The sequence below is a fragment of the Colius striatus genome, chromosome 14 (genome assembly GCF_028858725.1).
Source record: "Colius striatus isolate bColStr4 chromosome 14, bColStr4.1.hap1, whole genome shotgun sequence".
Lineage (NCBI taxonomy): Eukaryota > Metazoa > Chordata > Aves > Coliiformes > Coliidae > Colius > Colius striatus.
In genome coordinates this window covers 9,317,291-9,341,992 of record NC_084772.1, presented here as the reverse complement: position 1 = coordinate 9,341,992, position 24,702 = coordinate 9,317,291, and the positions used below count along the sequence as shown (strand labels likewise).

The 24,702-nt window shown below is 38.3% G+C and overlaps 1 protein-coding gene across 6 annotated transcripts in view; it reads left to right on the top strand.

The window, feature by feature from the left end:
- PHKB (phosphorylase kinase regulatory subunit beta) overlaps positions 1-24,189 on the top strand; it is a 77,757-nt gene extending 53,568 nt beyond the window's left edge. For 5 of the 6 annotated variants that reach the window (XM_062007881.1, XM_062007875.1, XM_062007879.1 and 2 more), the window contains 15 exons: positions 1,085-1,168; positions 1,604-1,708; positions 2,483-2,565; positions 2,646-2,736; positions 5,014-5,075; positions 5,161-5,323; positions 6,128-6,209; positions 8,729-8,786; positions 10,544-10,634; positions 11,870-12,069; positions 15,165-15,299; positions 18,847-18,976; positions 19,378-19,485; positions 20,768-20,908; positions 23,153-24,189. In XM_062007881.1, coding sequence (XP_061863865.1) covers positions 1,085-1,168; positions 1,604-1,708; positions 2,483-2,565; positions 2,646-2,736; positions 5,014-5,075; positions 5,161-5,323; positions 6,128-6,209; positions 8,729-8,786; positions 10,544-10,634; positions 11,870-12,069; positions 15,165-15,299; positions 18,847-18,976; positions 19,378-19,485; positions 20,768-20,908; positions 23,153-23,290 — 1,671 coding nt within the window. In that variant the 3' untranslated portion in view covers positions 23,291-24,189. Of the gene's footprint in view, positions 1-1,084; positions 1,169-1,603; positions 1,709-2,482; positions 2,566-2,645; positions 2,737-5,013; positions 5,076-5,160; positions 5,324-6,127; positions 6,210-8,728; positions 8,787-9,595; positions 9,687-10,543; positions 10,635-11,869; positions 12,070-15,164; positions 15,300-18,846; positions 18,977-19,377; positions 19,486-20,767; positions 20,909-23,152 lie in introns of all 6 variants that reach the window. The other variant, XM_062007877.1, reaches the window with a different exon arrangement.
- Positions 24,190-24,702: the final 513 nt, after the last annotated feature.

The following is a 24,702-nucleotide window of genomic DNA, read 5'->3' as shown; positions in this document are numbered from 1 at the left end:
CCCCAAATAAGGAAAAAATTACCCCTCTTGGTCTGGTGTAACTGATACATTTATACTGGCTTCTTCACAGCTTAGTTTTTTATGGGTTTATTCTCATACACTGTAATAAATGAAGATTGTTTCTTTAATATGCAAGTCTCACAAAATTATATTAGTTGAAGTAATACTAGGCATACATAATTTCACTTAAAAATCAAGCAAAGAACAATGAGATAATTCCCTCTTGCTTGTGTTGATGATGCATTAATTTCACAGGCCTTTATTATAATCAGAATAAAGATCTTTAGAGTTCCTGTATTAGTGTTTTAACTTTGTACCCACAATGGAGCATTACAGAAAGCAAGATTGGCCAGACATTAAATGCAAACAGTCCTTTAAAAACATTATTTCTACAAGCAATTTGAAGATTTTAACTATGTTTTGATTATACAAACTAGAAAAATAATAGCAGTAAGATAAGACCTAATCTAGGAGATGAGAAGGTTTAGTTGAGTTTTGAATCTGTGCAGATAGGCAGGGCTCTGTGTGTCCTCGTTGTACTCTCAGGATCCTGCCCAGCACACACTCCAACCTGTAACAAAGACATCTGTCTTATACTGTAAACTAGTGTTGACTGTACTTTCACCTTCATGAGTAAGGTGAAAATCCTTCATCCCCCCAAAGTTATTGTTAGGAGGGAAAGGGGACTGAGACCCGTGAGCAGCAGAGTACTGGTCTGCCCCAAGGGCTGCTGCAGGAATGGCTGATGCTGGGGAGCAGACAGCTTCCTGCCTCTCTGCATCTGCTGTTTCTTGCTTCAGTTACACTGCTGCCTTCTCTTTGCTGTGAAGATATCTGTTGTTATCAAAAGACTTAAATTTTGTGTTTGGACTGCGAATGTACCGAATCTGGTGCTTTTTCACACTTCAGTAATTGTTGTTATATAGATGGATGCTGTTAAAAATGAGAAAGGAAAAAAAATCAATAGCAGTAATGACCACTTTTAATGAATCTTACTTTCTAATTAGCTTTCTATGTGAGACTGGTAGGAGCATAAGAAAGGTTTTTACATAGGTTCCCTTCAGATTTCATGATTTTCTCACAGGCTTACTTCCATTTGGGAGTCAATGACAAATTGGGGTTATCTGGAAGACCAGACAGGCCTATAGGATGCCTTGGAACGTCAAAGGTTGGTGCAAAAAATTATGATATTATTGTTAGGAATGTATGTTTCAGCTAAACATTGACTTAGGCTCTGAATGGGTTGAAATAGAACTGAAATGTAATTTTATTTTCTGCATATATCTTAATGTCCATGCTGTGTTGTACTACTAAACTGTCCTGTTTGCTAGACATTTAATTACAGTACTGCTTGGCCAAAACAGGCTGAAAGGTGATGAACTGCTTGAACTGAAATAGAATGTAGCTCTGCATACCTAACAAAAAACAGAGTACTTAATATTAGGTATGTGGAGTTTATCTTAATTTGGGGGTTTTTGTTTTTTAGTTCAACTGTTCTACTTTTATTATTACTTTGGTAGTTTCAAAAATTATTGCTTTTCAGCTGCTTCAGTGCTTCATATATTTTAAAGCAAAGATTAATGGAAGCTTTCTCTCTGAACAGATTTATCGAATCCTGGGAAAGACTGTAGTTTGCTACTCAATCATTTTTGATCTCAGTGATTTCTACATGTCCCAGGATGTTATGATGTTGATTGATGACATTAAGGTATTTATCCATAACTTCTCCTTTGATAAACTGACAAAAATAGAGTGTGCAGCAGAACAAACTTTGAGGTTTGATAAAACACAAGATTGAAAGGGAGCACACTGTATAGTGTGTATTCTTCCAATACAAAAATAAACTTGCAGTTTATGCTGGAAAGGGTATTAAGATGAATGTTGTGTCAGGTCAGTTGGAGTTCTAGTGAGTATCTGGATCAGATAAAAACCCTCCCCCAACAGCAAGTGGGAATACCACAGTGCAGCAAGGAAATGATCATCTGTTTTTTGGGGAAAATAAATGTTATTGGCTTACAAGGGCCTCGCCTGGAGGAAATACTCCTCCACTTTGCACCAACACTACAAGTGCCTTCCCTTGGCTGGTGCTGATGAGCTGAGCCGGGTTTACTTCCCAGGCCCCTCTGCTGGAGCAGCCGCTGCCCATGCGCACAGGTGGCTGGGTTGTTCCTGTGGTGGCTGTCCCAGCCCAAGGTTCCCAGGCTTTCCTCCGAGGTCACTGCTGTCCTCCAGTGCCCTGCACTCTGCCCATTGGCTTGCGTGTTCTCCATAAATTTGCCAGAAACCCTGTGAAATAGCAGAGCTTGGAAGCAGCTTATATTTCTTGAGGAAATCTGTTAGTGGTTTAGGAGCTGAGGCATTTTCAATCTGTTGGGATTTCAGTGCCATTATTTTCAGCCCTTTCTTGTGGTACCTCATCCTGTGTATGCTGGTACCTTGTGCTTCTGTTTTGGAGCTTTTGTGACTGTTGTTTCTCGCCTAGAATGCACTGCAGTTCATTAAGCAGTATTGGAAAATGCATGGTCGTCCACTGTTTGTTGTGCTGATCCGTGAAGACAATATAAGGTAGAGAGACATAACAGCATGATTTGCAATGTGGTATTTTCCTAATTGCAACACTAACGGAGTTCTGTTTCCTATTTTAGAGGGAGCAGATTCAATCCAATATTAGATATGTTGGCAGCCTTTAAAAAGGGAGTTGTTGGAGGAGTGAAAGTTCATGTTGACAGAGTACAGGTATGATGTTTCTCCTAAACATTGTCTTACCTCTCAGTATTGCTACATGTCTTCATATGACTTTTGTTTTTCATGCAACCTCTGAGCCTTTTATTTAGTATCGTGAAGTTAAGGAATCAAGAACCAAGATTTTGGTACAGTTTTTGTTTTATCTCAAAAGGAACAGGGAGTTATTTTAATTCCCTTTGAGTCTTTTGAAAGTGATAATCTTCACAGAGGATTTTCAAAAGGGAGAAGGTATTTTTTATGTTTGGTAATCCTGTGAAATTACCACCAAAGGATAAATCTGTGATGTCAAACATTGAGGGATTTCTTTTGATTGGGTAATTATCAAGGGAGGAAAATGAGTGCTTCACATCTATTAAAATACTTACAAGGACTAAAACCTGATTTTATCATCTTTACTGTTTGAATTAATCCTAAAGCAGGAACGTTGCCTCATTAAAACATGAAAATTACTGAGTCGGGTGCTGGTTTTAGATACTTTCATGTGCTACTTAACCTTAGTTTACACCTGCTGAAGAACACTTCTTTTTATAAGAGAGAAGGCCAAAGACACAGTTATCATTTCTTGTTCCCTAGAAAATAATGAAATTGCAGGAGAGCTGCATCATTTGTAAATTAGTCAAAGTTGTAATGGTTTCAAGTGTCCTTCTATTGTAATCTTTCACATATTTATGTATTTCTTCTGGTCAGATGTAAGTCACTCAGTCTCTCCTTTTGCCGTGTACTTCTCCTGTTGCAAATGCCATTATTGTCAGGGAAAACCTTTCATTTGTTGACAGTGTTTGTTGTCCTCGTGTTTTTTAAGTGTACTACAATGCCTTTCTTGCCTTGCATTTCACTGATGTGTTAGGAAGGGAGGAATCTCTTAATCTACATAATGTGTCCTTATTTTAAGCACTACTTCCCCTGAGCTTTCCCTTCCATACCCACTGATCCCTAGGAAGAGCCTTCTTTTTATAAAAAAGTAATTACTTGGTAGTTTTAAGCCATTTGAGGTGTTGACAGTCATCAGTCCTTGCTTTATTTGGTATCCATTCAAAAGAGTACATAATAAAACTACAAACAAATGTTTCTTTGGTTTTAAGGCACCTTTAAATGATCAGGGCATTTCCTGGTGGAATATGATGTGTCGTCCCTCAGTTTAATAATAATCTCTCAGTCTTGCTGCACAGTAGCCACATTTTAGAAACAGCCTTGTCTGCGGCTTTCTTAAATAATTTATCCACTCAAACAGAATATATGTGGAATCTGTGTGAATTGTATTCAGCTGCTTCATTTAGATACATGTGTAAATGTGCCTAGAGATAGAATGTGTGTCTCTCATTGAGTGAATGTTCTTTTGTCTTGTAAAATATACAAAATGTAATTTCATTTAAAAATTCACATTCTTACCAGACTTGTGGCTCTTTTCCAGTTTTCCCCTTCGTTGTTGTCATGTATTCAAGCAGATAGGCAAGTCACAGAATGAAAGATTCTAGTAATGGAAGCAAAGCCATTTTTCTAATGATCATCTCACAGTGTAACTGATCAATATTTTACTGCAGCTCATGTACAAAGAAAATGGAATTTACAGGTTCACCGTACACACTCAGATTTATTTAGTTAATGAGAACCATCAAAAAGCAGTCTTGGAAATACTGTGGTACAATGTTTTCTCTGGAAATATACAAATAGGAAACTCATACATTTGGAGTGAATGAATTGTAATGAGTCTATCAGAGAAATGCGGTGTTAAATTTGACATCTGTAATGTTCCGAGACAGCAGTATTTGATTTGCAAAGTCGGGGCAGGCACTCTTGGGTTAAGGACTGACTGCAGAGTGGGAAATGTTATCATCTGGTGCGTCCCTGGAACATCCAAAACTGACAGACAAACCACCCAGCCTTCAGCAATTCCTGAAACGACGAGTATCGTGATCAGAACACAGGCAGTATCCAGGGCTCTGAGGAATTAAATCCTTCATCTCGAGTGTTTCCATCAGACCCGCTTTGGGGAGAGCTGGGCACTGCCTGATTCAGCTGTACACTGCAGGCAACAGAAGCAGAAGGCCAGCAAAACAAGACAGCAGCCCCGAGAGGCTTCCGCTGCCTTAAGCAAGATCAAAGAAAGAGGGAAAATACTGAAAAAGTGTAAAGATGTTTGGAACTGTAGATAATGCAACTATTTTCTCAATGGAAAGCACCAGCAATACACTGAGGTCAGAATACAGCTGTACGGTTATGTATGTTTCTGCCTCTTTTTTTTCATTTTTTCCCAATGTTTCATTTCAGACATTAATATCTGGAGCAGTTGTTGAACAGCTTGACTTCCTCAGAATCACTGAATCAGAAGAGTAAGGTTACGTTTAAATAATGATGAACTAGTTGATAATTAACGTATCTTATAAAACATAACAAAATGATACACTTATTTTTCAGGGCTCCCATATTTAAGAGTTTGGAGGAGCTGGATCTTCCAAAACATTCGAAAGTCAAGAGACAGTCTAGTACTCCAAATGCTTCTGAACTTGAGCAGCAACCAGATGTAAATATTAATGACTGGAAAAACAAGTCGACATATGAGATCCTGCAGAAACTTAATGTAAGAAAACTTGCTACAGTGTAACTTCATTCTCATGAAATGAGAAATCATTCCTTTTAACAGCAGCCCACTTAGGTCAGCATGATGAGTGTCATGGTTCAATGTTAACAATATAGCCAGTGACACAATTGGATGTTCCTCTTCATGCTCTGCGAATCTTCCTCTTCACAGTCTCTTAACTTCGCTGGACTTTTTTGGCCCTTCATGCTATAGCTGTTGGCTTCCATTTCACTCAGCTGCCCAAATCTTCCGGTAATAAATGATCGTTTAGAAAGGGAGTAATTTGTCACGTGTCTCATGAAATAGATGTTTTATTGCTAGACTAAAACTCAAAAGAGTTTAACAGCTGGTATTCACTCTGATACACTGTTAACTTCTTCGTGGTACCAAGGGAAGGTTTCAATCTAGCATTTCTCCTGTTATCTACAAGACTCCCAGTGTGTTCAATAAGAACAATAAGTTCAATAAGTATTCTCCTTGGCTTCCTATGCCATTACAAGCATTTCTGCTGTGACAGCACTCAAGAACAGAAAATCAGGAAGCATTTCTGAGGCCAAAGTGTTATAGCTTATTTTGAACAACAGAGAAGCCTCTGCAAGCAGCAGTGACAAGGACACAGCATATGCAGTGTATTAAATAGTTGTGGAGTCCCCTTAGAAACAACACTTGTAGTCTCCTTATTTTTTTTTAAATGAAAAAAAAAGGTCCTTTGGTTTCACTTTAAATTTGTAATGGCTCTTCTGGTTTTGCTTCACTGGAAATCTGAAGGCTATTTGTGGTTATGTTATTGGTTGTTTCTTTAAGGACTGCAATTGCCTGGCAAGTCAAGCATTACTCTCCAGTATATTGCTTAAAAGGGAAGGACCGAATTTTATCACCAAGGAAGGTAAGATCTTCTTTCATTTGCCTATTCTGAGTATTTCAGGAAGCAGCTGTATGTTCAGTTGTAATGATCATGAGTAATGGCCATGCATGCAAGCAGTTGTGTAGCTATTTTCTTTGCCATTCAAAGCAATTTCTGCATTAAATGGGACATGCAAATTCATAGTGTGGTAGGGAACGAGCTGCTAAATATATGAACTCTTTCAGTTTGTTGGTAGGCTGATGCTGTATCTGGTTGTAATTTTGAACACAGAGACAGAAAAAATAGGGGATTTGACCTTGTGTAGAAAACTGAAACTGAAGTTTGTGTGTCTGTAACGGTCTGAAATGGATGAAGCTTTATACTGAATGTTTATTTTCCCTTTAAGTAATCAGACGTTAATTCCATCGATCTGTGAAGCTTACTCTCATTTTGTATTGTGGCTTTATATTAGAGCACAGCATTTAAATTCATGTAAAATTATTCAGAAGAGGCTACTGAGGCTTGTGGCTTGTGCTGCAAGGTTTGATGAGTTTTTATTCCCAAGACTGCTTATTTGCCACCATTGTATATAGGAATCCTCCTCAGAAAAAGAAGTGTTAAGATCAAATAGTATTCTCTCAGTTATTCATCAAGCAGCATAACTTAACACATTGTGTCATAGAGCTTCATCATTTTGATACAAGGCAACTGGTTCTTGTGATGAAGAGTTCTCATTTTGATCAATATACATTATATCTATATTGTTATATTAAAAATGTCATGGAAAACACCACAATGTGGAACAGGATTCCCTGGCTGCCACTTGGTGCCTTGTGAAGGACCCTGTGCATCCAGAGGGATGGCTGAATCTGAGCACAGGGCATATGTCACCTGGGAGAGCCACTGGAGCTCTCCTTAGTCCTTTTAGGTTAGTCTTTCCTTAGTCCTTCCTTGCTGTGGAAACAACTTGAGGCAGATTTCCTAACCTCTGTAAGCAACCAACATAACCACTTTTGACTATGACATCATGATGATGAACTGAAAAGCATTCTTGAACTGACTGAGGTCAAAGTTCTGTCCTGCCTCTGCCTGTTCAGAGCTAACGTGACAGACCTTTTTGTGCCCTCCCATGTGAAGCAGTAGGTGTTGGTAACCTTTTTAATATGCACTTTGCATTAAACAGTCTGAGTCACCGACTAAAGGTTCCTGTCCTCCTACGACTGGAGATTACTGAGACTGACATTAAATAATCACACAATCAATAAAACATAAATCTGAAAATAAAAGCTGAAGAACCTTGTGTGTTCCAGCTGACAGGTACAGGCCATGACTTTGTGAGTCAACTTCCACTGCTGCTGTTTTGTTATAGATAAACTTCCTGTTCACCAATTAGTGCCTGGCATGAAAAACACTGCCACTCCATCTGAGACTTTAACAGCTAGAAGCTAAATGAAATCTAAATAATGGAATGGTTGTCACCACTTTTAACTTTAACCTAATGGTCCCCTCTTGACCCCTGCACAGCTGAGGAGATGGCAGTATAGCAAGTTGATGCACTGTGATCAGCTGTGGGCTGACAAAACAATGGTATCTGTTGTTCTGATTAATGGAATTAATGTCCTTGGTGCCTTCTCTGAATCCTGGACTGCTTGCTTGGACTTAAAAGCAGCGAGCTTGCCATTTCCTGCCGTCTCTCTCTTTCAGGTCATGTCTGTACAGCCCAGCGCTACTTTAAAACATAACACTCCCCAAAATGTTCTCTTTGGTTTTGGCACACAGAAAATCAGCTTGGAGGAGAAGAGTAGTAAATCAGTAATGTCTTATGTATCTGTCCAATATCCCATGATAACTGGCTCCTCCAGAGCAGTGCTGTGAGGCACTGGTGACCACTGTCACTTAAAGAGCCTTAGGGGCAGAGCCACAAAGTGGTGAAGAATCCTCTCTCTCACACCCTCCCAGCCTCCAGTACAATGAAAGTCTCACGTCCCACATTGATTACCCAGGTAGTCTCATGTTCATACACAAATTTGAGAACAATTTCTCTTTGGGATGGTGGCTGCTACAAACTGTGTCCAAACGTAACAGCACTTCAATGAACAACACTGTCAAGAACAAGACTTCCTTGTTGCTTCCTGTAGGTTTTAACTCAAAAGAGCTAAGCAGAGGCAAGTGGAGAGAGAATCTGCATCCCGTGTCCAAACCCTAAGGTGCAGTTTGAGGATGTGCCTTAGATGGGGATGTACCTTTATGGGCCAAATCTAGATGCAGATTAATTTTCCCCAATATATTGCAAGAATAGGTGATAACACAGGTCTCTTGATAGCATGAGCAGCACATCTGTCTGAAATCAGGTTTGGCTTCTTGCATAACAATATACAACTGGAAGATTGGGGGCTTGATTGCATCTAAATTTTAGATGCTGAGCACAACAGATAAGTGTGTTATTGAAGTTGATTCCAAATTAATTGATCTCTTCAAATTTACCGTAAGACTATTAAATGAAAACCTGTGCATCTCTTTTGCTTGTGATTTGTTTGTGTTGTTTTTTTAAATGCATTTAGGTACTGTTGCTGAGCACATTGAAAGAATCTATAGAAGAGCTGGCAGCAAAAAGCTCTGGTTTGTATACGTGTCTCATGTTCCTCTTATTCTACACCAATATCTTTTCCTTAATTTGTTTATAGAGAGTATTTTTACACATTTAAAGGGAGGGGAAATAGGACAGCTTTTGTAAAAAACTTATATTGGTTCATTGCAGCTGAAGACCAGGTCTAGAGTGCTTTAATAAAAATTGAGAAGTATTTTCTTACTGTTACCTTTTAAAATACCGAGGAGTAATAAGTGGGTTTTGCTGTGAGTGTTATTGCAGATGTACGGTTCTCATTAAGAGCCAGTAGTGTGACTAGAATACTAATTCCTATTTCCTACGGGGCATGACAAAATATTATCAGTAGCTTTCTGTAGCAAGACTGGTGATCAAATATAGATCAGTTAACTTGGTACACTTATACAGTTTGTTTATGGCCCCAAAATAATTTGCTTTGAGCCTGACTTGGTCGCAAAAGCTTTAAAAGGTTTCGGCAGTAGGTTGGTATTTACATGTTGTTTATTAATTTCTTTGCCCTGAAGCTCAGTAGAAATTTCCCTTCTTTTTATTGAAGAAATGAGTTGAGCCCATTCCAAGTTCCATTCTCTCACTCTGTAACTGTTCCTAACAGATGAGTCTGTAAATACAAAAGCTGGTTTCCGTTTTTCCTTTTAGTCTGTTCATAGTGTTAAATGGGCCTTTGCCAGTAACGCGGTAGAACCAAAATACCTCGGTGGTGGTAGCTTTTGTAAAACGTAAAACATCTCAAGTAATTTTAGAAACCAAATATGTAAACTATTTTTCATTTCTCTTCCATGATTGCCATGTGACACACATATAGGTTGGTGTTACGCTACAGTGCTGCATTTGCACAGAAATTTTCTTCTTCTATAGCCCCACATATTACTACTTTACTGGTACATGGGAAACAGGTAAAGTGCCCACAAGTCTGAAATGGAGCGCTGTGAGATTTGGGTTTTTTTGCTTATTTGCATTTTGATAGTATCAGCTAATGCATTTTTTAAATGCTTTGCTTTTGACCTTAAGAAGTGTGTTGCACTTTCCACAAGAATCAACATCAACCTTTAAAGTTTTTTTCTAACACTATAGGATGTTACAACACAGTCTATCTCTGTGGAGAAATGGTTCTTAGTAGCCTCAAAGCCAGTGCTAGAAAAGCTCAAATACAATTCTATTAGGTTTGTATTTTATCAGGAAATTATTATTAAAAGTATTTATATCTTTAACTTCCAGGGAAAGCACTTATATCTAGTTGATGGTTAGAGCTCATTTTTAACCTAGCAGTTTACACAAATCTCTTGTGCTACACTTGTGAAATATTACCTCAGCATGGAAAACAAAACAAAGCCTTGGTGTTATGTGTTGTACTTTCTCCTGCAAAATCTTTCAAACTCTTTCTTAAAGAGACTAAAAAATTACCATCCTTATCTTGCAAAATGATGAGAATGTCACAAAAAAGAAGGTGGCACCTCTTATCTGTCTCTTTTCAAGATGCTGCTGAGAAAAGAACAACAAGCTTTTTGTGGGGGTGGTAGTTTAATGAGTCCTGACTACAGTTATTTTTGATTCATTAACTTGTATCTAGACTAAAAAGTGAAAATCCACAGAAAATCACATGAAATCCGATTCCAATTTCCACCATATAAAGAATATTTGTAGTTCCTGAGTTAGTTTTGAGATCTGTGCCATGGCAGACTTCAAACTTGTGAATGAATTCATTAAACTACCTTGTGATATGTAGTGGGTTTGCTCTGTTTTCTGCCCTCAGGTCTGTTGTGCGCTTCGCAGCAAGTCTTTTAGGTAAACTAGTGGACAGCCTTGCACCATCTATTACTAATGTTTTAGTTCAGGGCAAGCAGGTAAGTCTTTGCTCCTCAGAAATGTATTAAGGAATGAAACCAGAGAAACTTGCTGAGTGGGGGTTTTAATTTTGAAGGCCTCTGATACCTCTTTCAGAAGTAGTCAGTGGCTTAAAAAGTTCTTCCTGAAGAAGAAAAATTGAGAGACAATAAAGACTTATTTAATACTTTCATACACTATGGGCTAATAAATCTACTTTTATTTAATGACAGAACAGTCCTGAAAAGACAGTTCAGCGTCTAGATAAGGGAAGAGGCATGATTTACATAACTCCTTAGATTTTATAGATTGCCCTCTTATTCCACAGAAGTAGTGATGGAGTCAAGTAATAAAGCTTCTTTTTAAGACTTATTTAATGAAGATGAAGCCACTGTCTGTAATTGAGTATAAAAGAACAGCTGGGTGGCAGTTGAGCAAAAAGTCTTTCCGGATGTTAGTTTTCTGTTCCAGCAAAGTTTAATCACCCGTATTTCTTCTTTTCCTAAGGAGGAATTTTTTGTTTTCCTCCTGGCACGATAATTAATTTCCTGAAGATCTCTTTCCAAATAATAGTAATTGACTCTGACATATTTTTGTATTCAAATCTGTAGCTGTGTTTACTTACCTCTGTGCAATGCTATTAGGGCAGACTGGTTTTTATCTTACTCCAGAGTGAGGTCTGGCTATGTGCTACTGGCGCTGCACACTGCATGGGTTGTAGCTTGTCTGTTTGCAGCTTTTTAACCTAACTTGCCTTCATTGATCCCTTTATAATAATGATCCTTACTATAAGAGAAAAATTAGCCTTGCTGTGTTTTACTGACAGTACATTAAAAGCAAATCAGAATTTTAACAAAATTCCTGTTTGTGGTAAAACAGCCCAGTAGCAGCAGTGGATTTCTGCAGATGAAGGCTGTGATTTTTAGGACGCTATTTGAAGTAAGAAAACAAAACAATCAATTTAATCCTGAATTTTAAGTGAGCTCCATAGCTCACATGTTCAGACATGCAAGACTGACTATACCTAGTGTGCAGTCATCATTACACGGCCAGTTTTGAACCCAAACCAGTGCTCTTGCATTTTTGTTATATCTTCTATATTTACTGTAATCTTAGAGAATTTTGTTATCTTAATAGCATCCAACTAACAGTATTAACAAGTGTCAGTCATTGGCATAAAATTAATTTTGTATTGTGCTTCTATGGTGCTTCTGTTTCTGTCCACATCTTCTGAATTGTTTTCAATGTCCTGTAGGTGACACTTGGAGCTTGTGGCCAAGAAGTTGTTATTTCCAATCCTTTATCCCCCGCAGTGATTAAGGACATCATCTACAAAAAATGTCAATTACAAGATGAGAGAGAAGCTGTAGTTCAGCAGGAACTTGTCATACACGTTGGGTGGATCATCTCAAATTCACCTGAACTTTTCAGTGGCATGTTGAAGATACGGATCGGGTCAGTAACCTACATATGGGTGTTCTTGCTACTGTTGTTGCAGGGGAACATATGTACTTCAACACAGAGTTGCTACATTGCAGAAATGCTTTATGTAAGGTGATGCACCAAAACTTGTATTCCACCGAACATTTCTAGGAAGCCTGCTTTTACATCCAGAGGCCAGAAGAGTAATGTTCAGGCAGGGAGGGAGGAACCAAGAGATGCAGAGGACAGCAAGAGCTTTTACTGTCAGACTTTTAGGACTTGAGAAAGGAGAGAAAAGTGCAGTCTTGGATTTAAGGCTCCTTTAAAAACTTTTTGGCTACTTGAGTAGTCACCTGTGTCATATAAGCTTGGGGTAAATGAGTAAAGGGTAGAGACTGCATAAAGGTAATAATCCAGGAAGGATGCAGCATGGATTTGATTCCCTTCTGACACAATTCTCCTCCAGGTCAAGATATGCTTCTACTTTGCAGTCTCTGGTTTCTAGTATGCACTTATCTCATACCATGGCCTTGGCTACATCAGCCTTAAGAGGCTGGCAACCATGAGTATCAAATCTCTTGGAAACAGTGCTTCAAAATACTTAATCTATTTCTTTTCAGAGTTTCAGCACAATAATCTGCCTACGAAGGTAGCTTATTCTTTCAGAGTGCTGTCTGTAATGGGGACTCAGGTAATAAAATCCTTCTGTAGGTCAAATGCATTTACCATTAGAGAGTTTCCTAAAATATTTTGAGGTACCAAGGGATACTTCTGAGACTCAGTGACACTGAGTATCTAATACCTGGCATTATGGAGACACTGTTCAAGCACAGTTCTCTACACAAAAGTACTTCACTGCCATGGTAAAGAAAAAGCTGATTCATCCTGTAAAATTGCTAAAAGTATCTTTTGCTTCTGGAAAAAAACACTCCTAAAATACTTGCACCACTCCGCCTTCGCACTGAACAGTATCCCTGTTACAGACACACACACCACTTCTTGACTGGTCATCAGCTAGAATTGTCCAATTCTACACTAAATAGGTTAAGCTGAGCTGTGTACAGCTTAGGAACCACAGACCTGAGTCAAGTTTAAACCATCATTTACCTACTGTATTATTCTACTTGGGTCTTTGATAAGGTGACCTACAAACTGTGCTGGAGTGTTACCATATTCCATAGTATCTGCATTTACTCAGCTATCTACAGAAATGAGAGGTTTTTTCACATTTTGGAAGAGCCAGATGCATCAGAATAAGCATTTCTTTGAAGAGGCCAGGTGGTAGTGGCTGAGTTTTGCAGAATTAGTGAGCATGTTCTAAAATTAGAACTTAAATGTTCCATCTTCTACATTTTTTTTCATAGAGAAAATATAGCATTTCAGCAGTAGAGGTAGATACCAGCAGTCTCTTTTTCTAGCATACAAGTCATGCTTCCACTTTAGCAGTGCATTCTGAAAAACAAACCCTTCTCAGATCACCTGTATTACATTTACCTGCAAGTAAATTTATCCTTTTGTGCTTAAATAGTTTTTCTATACCCTCTACAGATATTACTCCTTTTTCCCCCATGTTACTCCTTTTTCTTCCCCTTCCTCATTCTCTGTAGCTAATCCTTTTTACAGGTTTTTTTCTTTCTTCCAAGGTTAATGGTAGAGATTCAATTTCCTTTATTTCAGTGTTATCACTCACTCCAGTGAGCAAAATTAACCTTCTTGCAGAAACACCATTCCAGATTGGTAATGATTTGATTTAGTGTCTTGTTATTGATTTGTTTTCAGGGTTTCACGTTGAAATAGCTCAAGTTCCTGACAGCCCTATTACTGTAAAAACCTCCAACCAAAACTAACTTCTACCCACCTCTTACTAGGGAAGAGCTGGGTTGTAGGCCACTGCAAAGAGAAAACACCAGTGAATTACCTCCATTCAGACACATCTGAGTCATGGGTGAAAAAAGAACCAATTCCTAAGCCAGTTGTGTATGGTAATTTTGGTACAAGAGAAAGATATTACTCACCCACTAAAATAAAGGAAAACAGTATGATATGGATAACATGCTACTAATATTCTCTTGTGTATTGCACCGTCTCTGAGTGGTCCTTGAAACCTCAAATTTCAAGCAGTGTTGAATCAGTTAGCCTGACATCTCAGAATTTGGTGTAGTTATTAAGAATCCTCGAGGAAAGGTTATGTAAGGCAAGTCACAAACAACCATTCTGTGCCTTGTAGGCTAAAGAATGAAATGCCAGTGGAACGTGGCTATATACTTATGATGAGGTAACTCTCTTAGGGATACTGATAAACTGAGTAGGGCTCTGATGTAACCCAGACTTGAGCAGGGTGATGGGCTGTTTGAAGAAAAACTAGTTAGGTACCAATGTGAAAATGGAAAAAGAAACTTGCTTGAAGTGAAACAATGATAAGAGACTGAGCTCCATGCTCCGTTATCTCGCTTCAGATGTGCCATACATATTTCAACTTTGGTATTGCATTAGAGGCTGCAGCACTGTTTTTCTATAATGTGCAGAATAAGATTCAGCATTTTCCTTCAATGATTTGCAAAGTTCTGCCTCTCTGATACCCAAGGCTGAAAAAATCTTCACTGTTGCCATATTTTTCTTTAATCAAATCTTTTCAAAATGAACTAGCAAAGGAGAAAAGTGTGATAGACTGCAGGAAGGAATTTCAAAGGCTAAAACTAGAAGCAAGCCCTGAAGACTTTTTCAGTGTAAAATAATTTAATTGTTATGTTTTTTTTTTAAACTCATCAGCAAAATGCATGTACTTGTCAGACCATAATTTTGAGTAGGAATTTTAACATCAAAAGGCAGGTAAGTGTTTGTCTTAAGGAACATGAGACATAGGGGACATGTGGGCAAATAGTTGTTTCCTGTGAAAAGCAGCCTTCACAACACATTTCTTAAAATCTCTGCATTATCCCCTTCAGTGTGTATCACATTGCAAACAAAGACAAAATGTGAGTAAGTTCTGCAGTACAGGCACATGTGTATGTCTTGAGAGCCAAATAGCAGGATCAGGTGGAATTCCTGTGAGCTATTTTATTAGACTATTTTTTCATCTTTGGAAATGTGGCATTTAATTAATCAATGTATCCCTCCCCTCCCTGCAGATGGATTATCCATGCTATGAAGTACGAACTGAAGATTCGTGCGGGGGATATGCCAGCCAAGGACTTATACCAGATGTCCCCAAGTGAAGTGAAACAGCTTCTGCTGGATATTCTTCAGCCACAGGAGCAGGGGAGGTAAGGACAGGTGTGGCTTTGTGGCGCTTGTTTTCATTCACAATAGGCTATTCAAGTAATCTTCATTTCTGAACTACCTTGTGTACCTCTGAGCTCACCCCACATCTGCAATCAGCTTGTTTAAGGGAAGGTAGCAAAAATGCCTTTTTTCATTCAGGTGTTACAGTTCTTTCCTTTATATTGCTTCTCCCCTTTTCAGCTTTATCGTTGTGGAAGTTTCCCTTTGTAATAGTAACTTCTATACTTTGCCAGTAGGTGAAGCATTACATTCTTTCATGTGGGGAAAAGAGCCAAAAATTATTCAGTACCTTAAGAGCAGTTTGTCTGCTGTTTGGTATCCTCTTTCTTCTAATTTACTATAGGAATAATGAACAGATGCTCTTTAGAATTCTCAAGAGACAGTGGTGATGCCTAAGTTTCAGGTAGTCAAAAGAGTATTCTTTTCTTCAAGCTGTAACTAGCTGCCAAAAAGAGCATTCCTTGTGATACAAAGTGTGCAAGACAAAAGTTAAAATTAAAACATTTCCACCCAACTACATTGATAAGAGTCAAGGCAGAAATGTTCCTGTGGATTTTACTTCTAGTTAAACTAGATGAAATTTTGTCATAGAGTACTGCTGATAATTTCCATGAATGGATGGAATGATTTCTCTCAACAAAAAGAAAATATTCCGCATGCCACTTACGTTCCTGCTTAATTCAAAATACATTCTGTTTCTTCCCCCCATTCTGTAACACCTGAGAAAAAAGCCCCTGAAATTATATTCTGCTCTCTCTTACCCCATTTGTGTGATGTAGACTCTGTCAGTCTGACTGACTCTGTACCTCCCACATGCTTTTCTGTGTCTTTGCCATGGTTATTATTGCTTGCTGTGTGTAGTTGCTGTCTCTCATGTTGATGTTGACATGATTCCTCTAAATCATTAGCAGAACAACCCTAGGTTTGTCTTTGTACCACTTTCCATTAACTATTATGCCATTTTAGGAAACAATTTGATCAATCACAGTGATTCAAGCACCATCCTTCATTAGAGATCTTACCTGACTTGTTACAGTGCCTCTGCTGTTGATTCCTTTAACATACAATAGCTGTATCAACAAAGAGCACTCTGGGTGATTTTTGGAGGATGAAGATTCTTTTTTAGCCATTATCTGAGCACAAAAGTTAGCCAGCATAACCTTCAAAACTTTCCATCTGACTTCCTCCTGTGCAGTATTACTAGCTCGTTGTTCCTTGTCCCTTAGTGACTTGTTATTAAAGCCCTTTTCCTGACAGCAAGCACAGAACACAGTCTCCTTCATTTTCTTTCTGTGACAGGTTTTTCCTACTCTTGTGATTTTTAGAAATAATTTTTTTTGCTACTGTAAGCCCATTTGTGACATCTGTGACTATCCCATGTACATAAGCAGATAGATATCACCAACAGAGCACAGACTGCCACAAGGGTTCTTCAGAACCTGTTTACATAGGTTACAAGATGCTGGGTAGCCTTTCTAAACTGGAGTTCTTTTAATGATCCAAACAGTTATAAACTCATTCTGCTCATACAGTTCAGATGGCTTTCTTCCTTAACGTAGTAATTTAGAGAGGTTGCAGGTTTTTGACACCTTCAAATGCTTCTTTCTTTTGTATTAAGAAAAAGACCTTTTATTTCCATGACAACTTGTCTTTTTGGTGAGCGCTTTCTTGTCCTAGTACAAGGACAGAGCGGCACAATGAGATGGAACTGTCATAGGTTTTGACGGTGAAATATTTATTGAGAAGTGATTTATGAGACTTCTTTTTCTTAATTTGTCATGTTAATCCAATACAGTTATACAGGAAAAACTCGCTGCATCTTGGCTTGATCCTGGCAGTAGTAATTACAAGTCAATACTAAGTCAGTGACAGCTATTGTATCACAAGTGCTTTAAAGCCTTAACTTGAAATATCTCCTTTGTTCTCATAAAGCATATCCCAATTAACTAGAGCTCAAACCTGTTCAGAAGATGCACCTCTTAGTCATACTTGTTTTTTCCTTTTTCTTTTAAAGAACCAGTACCACACTGTTTGCCTGGTCTTCCAGTGTAGGCAGGAGTTAACGGAACTAGAGTTCTCTCTCCTGCTCAGACAGAATTCTCATCATTGCCACAGTATATAGGATTAAGATTTTTCAATGTAAGATCTTGTTATTTCATCAGGCATGGTGGTGTCTGCATAAACAAGTAAATTTACTGACAGATAATTTTATCCTAAACATACAAAAAACCCCCCAGAAAACCCCAAACAAAACCACAGTGATAAACAAGGTGTAACAGTGTGGTGATTCCTGTGCTGCAGATGTCCAAATGTTTAGGTGTTGAAACTTTCCACCTTTCCTGAATGAGGTGCTTCCTGAGGTATTTGTTTCCTCTTAGTAAGGTTGTAAAACAGCTGTTTGTGACCTCAGAGGACATGAACTTAAAAAGACCTTTTGCAGGAGTATTAAACTGAAGACACAAAAGCATTAGTTGCTTTTCATCAGAGCACGGCTTCCCAGGGGAGCTCTCACTACTGTCTTAAAATACAAAAATAGATCTTCTACTTAAAATTTAAAACCAGCTAAGGACAGTAACTTTTAGGAGAAGTCTTCTGCCAAATATGTGCAGTACTGCTAGAAAAAGCTTAATTCTCTTCACCTACCAATTAAAATCCCACTTACAGCTGCCACTTCTTAAATGTTCCATTGCTGGAGCTTCCAATGTTCTGGCTAAAGCTGCAGTAATTCAGAGAAGGAATACTAAATTCCAGCCTTCATGGTTGTAAGTCAAAATAGGTGGGCACAGTGTGCTTCTGAGGGCAGACCAAATTTGTAATGTAGGGAGAATGTAACCCTGTTTGTGGAAAGCTTTAGTTTAACAAAACTATTTTGTTGAATTTTTTAAAGTTACAGGACACTTTTTTCCTTCTCCCCAAAGCATGATAAAACCCTGACCTCCAGCAGTCCTGTGGAAATGCATTTCTCTGACCTGGTATTTAAATTAGAATGATAGGTGTTTCTAATCCATTATCTATTACATTTTGTACTTTATAGATGCAGGATTTCATTGACCTGTATTATATACTGAGTTGTTTTGCTTATTCTAGTATGATAAAACACCTTTCAATATTACAGTTAATGCTGGGGATTTTTCAGTGTGTGTAACTTTGGCTGGCATAAGTCCCACAGTGACTCTGGTTTATGTATGTTTTAGTTTATGGTATCTTAAATTGTTAGACATGATGAATTCAGCCTACTACTGTTACTGTACTGCACTGGATAGATTTCACAGTTCCTTCTTTCCTCACTTTACACAAAGCAAGAACACACACATTATAATAACAACATTCTCCATGTAACCTCTCTATGCTGAGCACCTGGAGCTTGTTTGCTTACAGTGTAACTTATAGAAAGCACAACATATACTGGCCATGGCTTGTTGCTATTTACTTGGTGTCACTGCTTACCTCATGGGCTCACAGCCCAGACAGGGCTGGTTCTGCATTCGTGGCAGTTGCCCTGAAGCTCTCCCTTCCCTGTGTTCACAGAGGGTGGCTGAACCGGCGGCGGCTCGACGGCTCTCTCAACCGCACACCGGCAGGATTCTACGATCGCGTGTGGCAGATCCTGGAAAGGACCCCCAATGGCTTAATAGTGGCAGGGAAATTTTTACCACAGGTAAGTCTGCAAGAAATGCTCAGTTATTTCTGCTCTACCTGTCTATTCATGGTGAACAACTGTATTGTTAAGGTCTAATTTATGCCATAAGGTGTTACTTATGGAATTTGTTCTGTTAGGATTTTTGTTTCAAAGGTATTTTTGAGGTTTTTTTTGGTTCTGAGTAAAATAGAATAGAATAGAATGGAATGGAAGTCAGAAATCTGTATTAAAACACACTTATAAAAGCATAAGTCTAGAAGACTCTTTCCAAGTCCTGGACTGAAATCTGCTCTCTCTTTGATCCTACTGTGGTCATATTTCTTAGTTGTGTTTTACTTAACAAGGAAACAGGCTCTACCTGGGGGTGGTTTTCATTTAATGCAAATGATCTTTGAGTAAAAGCATTCTTTGTTTTGCAGCAACCAACCCTGTCGGATATGACGATGTATGAAATGAATTTTTCCCTTCTAGTTGAAGATATGCTGCAAAATATTGACCAGCCCGAATACAGGCAAATTATTGTAGAGGTCTGTGGCCTACAAGGAATGAAATCTTACCATGTACAAGAGCATGTGACAGCTTAAAAGGAAAAAAGTAACCAAGGCTCAAATGTTAGAAGTAATAGAAGTTTAAATGTAACCACTTGTTTCCATACAGTTTGTATGATTAAACAGGTTCCTGTTAACATGTTCAGAATATATTAAGTTCTTTATATTAATCTATTTGCTAAAGGGGAAGAACAATAATAGCAGCACCGATACAATTAGGTCACAGGAGGTGAAAACTGATAAGAGGAATAATTCCCAAGTAGCATTCCTTCAAGTCCCTAGGTCTAGGCAAAAACTGCTCCAAAGAGTCAGTTTGCCCCATGATAGATTCCTTTTGCCCATTTTGCTGTCTAGTAAGTTGCTTTATGCTACTGAATCAAATCACTTGCAGTTTCCTTTTGTTCCCATTCCAATCAGTAAAGCAAGAGGCTGTTTAAGCTCCTTCCCCACCACTGTGCATAGCATGCACTTTCTGAACAGATCAAGAGCATCTGTACCTGGGGTAACTGACATCTGTGCTGTCAGCAGCATTCATTGGTAGTTCCCAAGTATGTGCCTCCTGTGCTTGTGAATGTTCCTCCACAGTAAAACCAAATCCATCTCAGTTCTGGCTGGCAGCCAACGGTCACGCTACTTGCTGGAAGAGCTCCAGTTTTTGCTAAAAGATAAACACAATTATCAAACTCCAAGATGACCAATACAGGCTCCACTGCCTCAGTGTAGTTATAGCAACAGGTTACTCATGTTCACCTTCCTGTTTTAAACCTCTTTCAGATAAAGAAGTCTAAATTCTCTTGAAACAAGACTTTTTATTCCTGACTGTTGACCTTGGTTTTTATAAACTTTGTCAGTGTGATTACACTGCATGTGATTCTGCCTCAAAACAGCAAATGCTGAGGTTCAGTGTTTGCTGCTTTTCACCCTCTCCATTGGCAGAGCACCAGCATTTGTGCAGCCACACGGTGAACTGAATCAACTGGAAAATGATTTCCCTGGCTCCCAGGAAAGTTAGATGTTAAATCATTTTCACAGTGCCCTTAACTAGGTAGTCATCAGAAATTGTAACCTTTCATAAAAGCCTGCTTTTTCAGTGACTCTTTTATCAAACTCAGAGTTCTATTATCCGTGCACTATTACCTGTGCCATTGTTAAATGGCTTCTTGCTTAAGCAAGGCATGTGCAATTATTAACAGTGCTTTTATGTAACCTGCATTTTAAAAAAATCAAATTTGAAGTCTTACAGTCTTTTTCTGCCTTCTAGTTACTCATGGTTATATCTGTTATTCTGGAGAGAAATCCTGAGCTAGAGTTCCAGGACAAAGTAGACTTGGACAAAGTGGTGCATGAAGCATTTCATGAGTTTCAGAAAGATCATGGCAATCCAAAGGGAGCTGAAAACCCAGTGAGTAAAAGATTATTGTTGTCTCACACAATTTACCATTCTTCTTGAAGTTAGTTATAAATGTTAATTCTGTGCAGTTCAGAAAGAAAAGCAATTGATAGTTCAGAATGGAACACAAGTAGGATATGTTCATTTCTAAGTGCTGTGTAAGTCTGCAAAGGCATGAAAGATGCACAATTAGTTTACTGCTGAATTGTGAATTCAAAGTGGAATGGTAAGAAGAAACTCCCAGTGCTGCAGAGCTCTGAAATGAGCGGCTGGTTAAAGCTGAGATCATTATAACACTGAAAGGGAAAGACTTCATTGGGGGGGACACTAGAAAAGAGAAGAGCTAAGGATAAGAAAAAGAGAAAAACAAATTCTGCAAGAAAGTGTGAACTTAGGATCTTATGTACAAAGATACTGAGATGAATTTAGTAACCAAAGAACTCATAGTGACAATAAGGTAAGAACTTGAAATCCAAAACTGTTCTTAGCTACTGGTTTTTGTGCTAGAATTGCATTTGTGACCTAGCAAACTTTTAATCTCTAAGGCTTAAAATACAAAGAAATGAAACTTGATCATTAAGTAGCTTTTAAGATTTACTTCATTAGGATTTTAGGGTTTATGCTTTAAAGTCCTCTAAATATTCTCACCACAAGTTTTGATGCCTCAAAGCTCTGAAATTCTGTAATAAAGCCAGGTTCATTGAACTGGTTGAAGGAGGAAATAGAGTAAAGCAGTGACACAGGTCCCTGTGTTACTGAGGATGATCTTCCTCGCTCTGTCTGGCATCTTATTGTGCACAATATATTGCGAGCTGCCTGTGCTAGCTCTGAATAATCTATTGAGTTATAACACACTGATATGCACCAGCTCTTCCTGTCGGTGAACTCAGCTCCTTTAAAAGAGGAGGAAGGATGGGCTCCTTAAGGATTCTTTCAAAAGTTTCAAGGCTCATTTTTTGCCATTATTACTTTTGTAATAAGATTTGAAAGCAAGGCAGACATGCAGCTTTAGCTACATATTAAAAGGTCACCATTCTCTTGAAATTCTGATTCTTTTGACCTCTCCATTTTGGAGGTAATGACTCTGTGGCTGTAGCCATAGCAAAATCACACATCATCCACACAGATGGCTGTTCAGTGTCAGCTCCTCACAGTACGTTGAATATGCTGCTGTCTTCTGTGAAAAAGTGGAAATCCTCAGTGGCTATTAAAGAGAAAGAAAAATCCCATGCAAAGCCCAAGTTTTATTGGTGCTGGATGTTCTTTTTTCCAAGCCTAGATCTATTGAAATGATCCATTTTTGTCTCTTCGAAAGAAACCCCAATTTATAGTTGTGAATTGTATCTTGAAGATTGTTGTTGTTTGGAATTCTAACTCCACTACAATTTTATGTAACTTGACTCTCCCCCATTTCCAGATCTATGGCTGCTGTAGCCTGTTTAGGGTTGTCCTGCTGGTATTCTGTCTCAAGTTTTCCTAAGAAGCACTGCTAGAGCTCCTGATTTGCCTGAACTATGCTCTTCCATGAAACTGACTTACAAATATTTTTCAACTTCATTATTCTCATTAATATATAATAAATATCAAAAGTATTACACCAGTAATTTCAAACGTGCCCTAAAACTACAGGATTCTAGTATGTTCACCTCCCAGTCTCTGCCCTTGACTTAATCAAAGTCACCACTTTCCTGAATGAAAGCATTAGACTTTTATTATAGTAGCCCCTATACAATTTGAGAATAAGCAAATGTTTTAACATCACTATTAACTGTGCAAAACACATGTTCAGTGAAGGACACTGAGTTTGTTGACCTGATTGATGAGCGAGTTCAAGTGTTACCTGTGGTTTGGTTCTTCGATTGAATTTTTTTCTTCCAAATAAATCTTTGGTATCCCAACGTGTGCTCCTAAGGATCCTGCCCAGGCAGCCCCGAGACTTAGCACACATCCAGCTGCATGTTTCGAGACAGCAGTTGTTCCCTGACACCTGTTACATAAAAAAATATTAAGAAGTTGGTACGTGTGCAGGATTGTACAGATAAAGAGAGACATTTAGTGCACCTCAGTAACATTCAGCACATGGTCAGGTGAGTATATATGGGATATTTCTGAAAACAGAGCAGAATGGTACCAGAATCTGAAAACCACCTTTTTGCATTTCTATGTCCTCGTGATGCTCCTCTGTCTGTTGGCCTGTGTTTGGCTGCTTTGCAGCAGCAGCACTCATGACTTTTCACCCCTTTTCCCTCTCCTCAGGACGACAGAACTGCCTTCTACAACACGCACCCAGTTGGAAAAAGGGGAACCTGCAGCTACTTGAGCAAGGCTGTGATCACTTTACTGCTGGAAGGGGAAGTGAAACCAAGCAATGATGAACCTTGTACCGTTAGCTGAAGCTTCAAACACCACATAGGAAGTGTTGCTTTGTTTAGGATTCTATGTATTTTTCACGCGTACATTAAAAACCTGTTTTGAAGAGCAGCCCTGGCTAGTAGTACAAATGCACACTATGCTTTCCTGAAAGAAGTGCCATTAAAGACACTAAGTGCCACCTAATTTTTTTCTTTCTCAACTATGCAGCATGAAACTCAGCACATGAAATGTAGTCCTACAATATTTAAGTTGAATGAGATGTATTTATGATCTTAATTTATGCATTTAACATAGTTGGTGACTTCAAGAGAAATGCAGTATGAGATTTTGTCTTTATACCTCTATTTATTTATAATTACAAACAAGTTTATTGTAAATTCTGAATGAGATTCAGAAAATGCCATAATTTCCCTGCATACCAATCGCTGTGCAAATACAAACATGGAATTATTTTTTTACTATTCTAGCCACAGCTTTGGGGGTGAAGGTTCAAGAGTTGACATGCGTTAGTTTTTCTGCATCAGGTCAGTTGACAGCGTACATTTACGGTGGTTTTTTAATTTATCAGTTGATAATTTGATATACAAGTTTCATCCTAATAGAGCAATTTCATCCTAATATCTCTAGCAATAAATATCACTGCAGTTTCCCAATTGTTTAAACATCTGGAAGTTAACAAGGGAAACACATGGTGTCAAGATGACAGTTTGTTTAAAAAAAGAAGGGCAAACAAGCTGTATTTAAAATTAACATCGAAGAAGAAAAAACTATCACATAAACTATCAGTGCATTAAAGAATTCAAGAGACATTTATCTCCTAAATGTGTGAAAACACTGTATGTTGTATGCTTTATTTTGGTGAAAGTAATAAAAAGCAAACGCTTGTAAAAAAACCTGTCAATAAAAATACTTTTAAGTTACATGCAAAGACTTTTGTTTACTTTAGTGGTAACCTTTGTTGTGCTACTCCAAATGCCTTGAATGGATCATTGAAGTGCCTCTTAGCAGCACAAATATACTGAAGCATTAGAACTGGATCTCAGACATTTTGCTAATTAAATTAACAGCACCAGCTACCACTCGACTGTCAGTTGTTGCCATGTTGATATTAAAGGCAGGGAGTTTAACGTAGAGACAGGAGGCAAAACAAATCTGGGCACAAGAGTATTTATTTGAACACATAGGCAGGGTTAGTGCTTCCTTGATTTGCAGAATCAATCCTTCTCAAACTAAAATGGTAGAAGAATTTGTTGATAAAAAGCTAAAACTGACTAAGCCATTAAAAAGTCTCTTGTTAAATGACGTAGAGAATGAGAAAGGTTGGAAAAGCCAATGTGGGGCTCATAAAGTGGTGCCCTTACTGGCTATAATCCATTTATGATTCCAAGACTAGTGGAGAGGTGGCAGCAGGGATGAGGAAGGAAAAAGTCACA